Source organism: Lissotriton vulgaris, chromosome 1_1 (genome assembly GCF_964263255.1).
Source record: "Lissotriton vulgaris chromosome 1_1, aLisVul1.2, whole genome shotgun sequence".
Classification (NCBI taxonomy): domain Eukaryota; kingdom Metazoa; phylum Chordata; class Amphibia; order Caudata; family Salamandridae; genus Lissotriton; species Lissotriton vulgaris.
Genome location: NC_141685.1, coordinates 116,458,253 through 116,463,464, shown reverse-complemented (window position 1 = coordinate 116,463,464; position 5,212 = coordinate 116,458,253). Strand labels below are relative to the sequence as shown.

At 45.1% G+C, this 5,212-nt stretch overlaps 1 protein-coding gene across 1 annotated transcript; it reads right to left on the bottom strand.

Annotated features, from left to right (window-relative positions):
• Window positions 1-3,341: 3,341 nt before the first annotated feature.
• Window positions 3,342-4,838, bottom strand: LOC147737682 (uncharacterized). The gene has a single exon (XM_086935121.1). It carries the CDS (start codon window positions 4,836-4,838, stop codon window positions 3,342-3,344), a length of 1,497 nt encoding a protein of 498 aa, XP_086791247.1.
• Between the last annotated feature and the right edge of the window lie 374 nt (window positions 4,839-5,212).

Here is a 5,212-nt window from a genome sequence, read left to right as displayed (position 1 = left end):
ACGGTGGCAATGGCCCCATCGTCGTCCCCTACTTCACCGACGACTTCATCAAACTCCTCGTCTCCCGCGTCGTAGCTTTCTTCCTCCGACGCCGGGCTAGAGTCCGAAACTTGAAAGACATTGTCGTCTCCAACGTCTTCTTCGAAGATGTTGTCTGGCGGGGGCACAGATAACTGGGCCTGGAGTCTAGCGGCCCGACGAAGCTTGAGAGTCTTCTTACACCGGAACTTTGAACAGGCCATACACCTGTCCTCGTCATGGTCCGGCGACAGACATTTGTTGCACACTGGGTGCACATCGAGGTGTGAATACTTGGAGGTGCACACCGGGCACCTCTTGAACGGAGTTCGTTCCATGTCTGGAGCGTCGTGTAGGCCCGTCCACGCCGACAGCACGCGGAAGGGTAGCAAGAGTTCGGAGCTGAAGAATAGTCAAACCCGAACGAAAAACGATACCGGCGCCAAGCCTAAAGACCTTTTGGTCTTGAGTTAGGAAAGTTAAACTATTATCGATTCCGACAGACGGAACCGAAAACACATCCGAACCCAATGGCGGAAATAAAACAATCTGGGGATGGAGGCGATGCCCATGCGCACTGTAGTCCAGGGGAGGAGCCACCTATCTCGTGATACTTCGAAGACTCTTCCAGGACAACAATGTGCAATCATCCGGACCCAACACTAGGCGGCGATCTATGCACAGATATGAATTCAGCAGCCCACATGCCTCGAACATATATTTTAATGTTGTGTTATATGTTGGCATTGTGAGTTGCTTACTTTTGTTAAAAGCAGGTAACACACATAATCTAGTTAATCTTCTATCATATCAGCCATGCATCATAGACAGTTTGAAAAACACTTCTTGGCTATTTTGTATTGTTACTATATTCAAAATTATCCGTATCAAGTCATTTACCTACATGGCTTATTATTGATAGTGGACCTGTCAGTCGTTGAGGGCCCAGGTGAGATGTGACAAGTTCAGGGAAGGGATGGATTCTCAAGCTATGCCACAGCAATGAAAACGACTTCCATTCTTCATTGCTCTGTTAGTGAATATCTAGATTTTGAAACTGGTATCCATGTAAGTTATACCATTAACAGGGCCAGACTGGAAGCTAAATCCTGCTCTGGCGAATATATTCAAACCCGCCCTGCACTTCAAGAGGCTGAGAGTGGGCTGAAGCTATGGGGGCATGGCTTGGCCACCCAGGAAGCCCATTCTGTTCTGAAAATAGCCCTATCACCTGCAGCCCATCAGGGGAATGCTAACGTGGCAGTATGGCCAATCCGGGCATTTTACAAAATGCACACTGTAGCAGGAGCAGCTTTTCAAACATGAGACGCGGTACACAGATCACCTCGTTTCAGTGAGTCTTTCTCTAAAGGAACCAGTTTGAGGCAGAATTACAGAAGCCCTTGTGGGTATTGTGGAGGAGGCGGTAGGATGCCGTAGAGGTCAATAAAACTCCTCTGCATTATACTACAATGCAGACAGCTCTGTAACGCTGCACATATACCATAAAATGAACGCAGAGATAAATAGGTCTGCCCAGGGTCACATGGTTTGAGAACAAGTGTTTAAATCTGGATTAGACAAGTAAAGTTTGATGTAGAGAATGGCGGTAAGTAGGCACACCTGTATCTGCTGCACCTTAAGAAAAGGCTCCACCACCCCACCCACAAGCTGCCCTCACCCAGCACCCACTGCGAGACTATCAAATTTAAAACAGCCCTGGCAACAAATTATTAATTCAGCTCCCATTTGCACCGAGTGAGTGACCCCGGCACTTTGCTCAGTATAATTTTCCCAGGATAATTTTGGAAAAATCAAACTGAAAAGTGCCTGTTGAAAGGTTTCAATTATATACGCTAGTTTTACTGGTTGTTCAGAAGGAGATTTTTTAAATTAAATATTCAAGTACATAAGAGTTTATTTAGCACAGTAGCGCTATTTCTACAGTTTCTAATCATGCAAGCACCTATGTAAGAATACCGTTCTTGACGAGAAAAAGATGGTAGAGTTCTGAGACGCTTTCTCCTAATTCATGGATACATTAGTATTTTAAACGGGCCTGCCGCCTGAGAATCTCACAGAGGCCGCCGGGATCACATAACAGGTGCATCACAACTCCTGGGTGCGCTACCGGCCTCCAGGTGTAAAAACCGGCCTCCAGGTGTAAAAACCGGCCTTCAGGTGCCCTGTACAGCTTTATTCATAGTTGAAACATGACTCACACACATGTTCGTTAATCCTGGGCCCGGGGCCGGCCTCGATTGTCTGGGACTCTCACTCTGGTAATGCGATTATTGCGATCTGAATCTAGTGAACTGTGTGTCTGCCCTGCCAAATTTCTCACTTCATTGAGTTCAAAACTTCATTCTAAAAATGATATTTCTCTATTCTCTCTCTCACCGTCCGTGACCGACTGCCTCCGAACCCAAGTCAGTCCCAGTCCCAGGCCACTGTCCCAAATTTGAAGGGGAGACGACGGCGCTCCTCCGCTCGGGATATCAAAGAAGATGGCTCAGGCTGCTGGCACAGTCAGGAATTCTTTATTTCTAGCAGCAGCGCGAAGCACTACATGCACTCCCCTGCGCTGCCGTCTCCGAGTCTCGTCAGAGGAGCACAGCGCGCGGGGGCTGTCCCAGGGCCGTCATTGGTAGCGCTAAAGATTGACGGCCCTGGGACCCAAACTGGGTGGGTACACCACGCATCCGAATCATCACCGACCCCACCGGTGCGTAGTGTGCGTGCGTGCGTGCGTGGCCAGTGGCGACGTGCTGCAGTGCACAATCACTGTACTGACTGCAGAGTAGTATAATATTTTTATTTTGTAAGCAGGTGCACAACTCGATGCGCTAAGACAAAGTTGCGGTGGGCGGCGGCTTCAATCAAGGCTTGCACAGATGCTGATGCACTATAAATAAAAAGCAGTGAAGCACTGGCAGGCAGCCGCAGCAGAGAGGTACAGTGAGGGCGAGGCTGAGGCTAACTAACCAGATTGGTGTCACCCCATGATGGGGTGACACCCGGTGCGGTCCGCACCCCCCGCACCCCCCTAGTGACGCCACTGAAAGCACTCATAAGGTTTTTCATCAGTATGGATTCTCTTATGGTTGGTGAGGCTGTGCCTATCAAATAGGAATTTCTGGCATTCACAGTATTGGTAATGTTTTTTCCCTGTGTGCGTCTGCTCATGTAGAGGGAGATTGCGTTTAAAATTAATGCTTTTCTGGCATTCGGAGCACTGAATTATTTTAATGGTGTGTTTTCTTATGGTGCTTGAAACCATCTCTACCTCTGAATCTTTTCTGACATTAAGAGCACTGATAATTTTATTCACCAGTGTGGATACTCACATGTTTACTGAGTTGAGATTTTTGGCTGAAACATTTTTGGCATTCAGAGCACTGATAAGGCTTTTCCCCAGTGTGGATTCTTATATGCTCAGTGAGACTGAATTTTTCACTGAAACATCTGTGGCATTCAGAGCACTGATAAGGTTTTTCCCCAGTGTGGGTTCTTATATGCTGAGTGAGACTGCTTTTTTGAATGAAACATATCTGGCATTCAGAGCACTGATAAGGCTTTTCCCCAGTGTGGATTCTTATATGCTCAGTGAGATGGCTTTTTTGACTGAAACATATCTGGCATTCAGAGCACTGATAAGGCTTTTCCCCAGTGTGGATTCTTATATGGTAAGTGAGACTGCTTTTTTCACTGAAACATCTGTGGCATTCAGAGCATTGATAAGGCTTTTCCCCAGTGTGGGTTCTTATATGCTGAGTGAGACTGAATTTTTCACTGAAACATCTGTGGCATTCAGAGCATTGATAAGGCTTTTCCCCAGTGTGGGTTCTTATATGCTGAGTGAGACTGATTTTTTCACTGAAACATCTGTGGCATTCAGAGCACTGATAAGGTTTTTCCCCAGTGTGGGTTCTTATATGCTGAGTGAGACTGCTTTTTTGACTGAAACATATCTGGCATTCAGAGCACTGATAAGGCTTTTCCCCAGTGTGGATTCTTATATGCTTAGTGAGACTGCTTTTTACACTGAAACATTTGTGGCATTCAGAGCACTGATAAGGCTTTTCCCCAGTGTGGATTCTTATATGCTGAGTGAGACTGCTTTTTTGAATGAAACATTTCTGGCATTCAGAGCACTGAAAAGGTTTATACCCAGTGTGTGTTCTTATATGCCAAGCGAGACTGCTTTTGTCAATAAAACATTTCTGGCATTCAGAGCACTGAAAAGATTTTTCCCCAGTGTGGGTTCTTCTATGCCAAGTGAGAATACTTTGGTAACTGAAACATTTCTGGCATTCAGAGCACTGGTAAGGTTTTTCCCCAGTGTGGGTCCTTGTATGTATAGTAAGTGCTCTTTTGTCACTGAAACATTTCTGGCATTCAGCGCACTGATAAGGTTTTTCCACAGAGTGGGTTAATGCATGTCGATATAGACTCGCTTTGATACTAAACCTTTCCTGGCATTCAGAGCACTGATAAGGTTTTTCCCCACTGTGGATTCTCAAATGCTCAGTGAGATAAGATTTACGGCTGAAACTTTTTGGGCATTCAGCGCACTGGTAAGTTTTTTCCACAGAGTGGGTTAATGCATGTCGATATAGACTCGCTTTGATACTAAACCTTTTCTGGCATTCAGAGCACTGATAAGGTTTTTCCCCAGTGTGGATTCTCATATGCACAGTGAGATAAGATTTATGCCTGAAACTTTTTTGGCATACTTTGCACTGAGAGTGGTTTGCCCCAGTGTGCATTGTGTCAAATTCTGTGAGATAAGATTTATGGCTGTATCTTTTTTGGCACATGTAACTTTTTTTCCCCAACTTAGGTTATTTTGCCTTGATTGAGGCGGTTTTGAACACTGAATTTGTTCTCACAGTCCGTGTTTTTATAAGGTGTATTCCTAGAGTTAATATCTCTACGTTTAGTTTTCTTTTGCTTATATGCCACAGTAAGAGTGAACCCGATTTTAGAGTTGGGCTTGTTTAGATAATGTTCAGCATTTATCTCTAAAAGAAATTGTGTGTAATTTTCTTAACACTTCAAGTGAGCAAAATATGTCTGAAAGCAGCCCTGTAACACCTGTTGAAATATTTCTAGCAGATAATAGTCTTTAGGTTATAGCCTATCCGGCAGCAACTTATTTTGTGACTGAAGATTTTCTCAAATCTATTTGTAT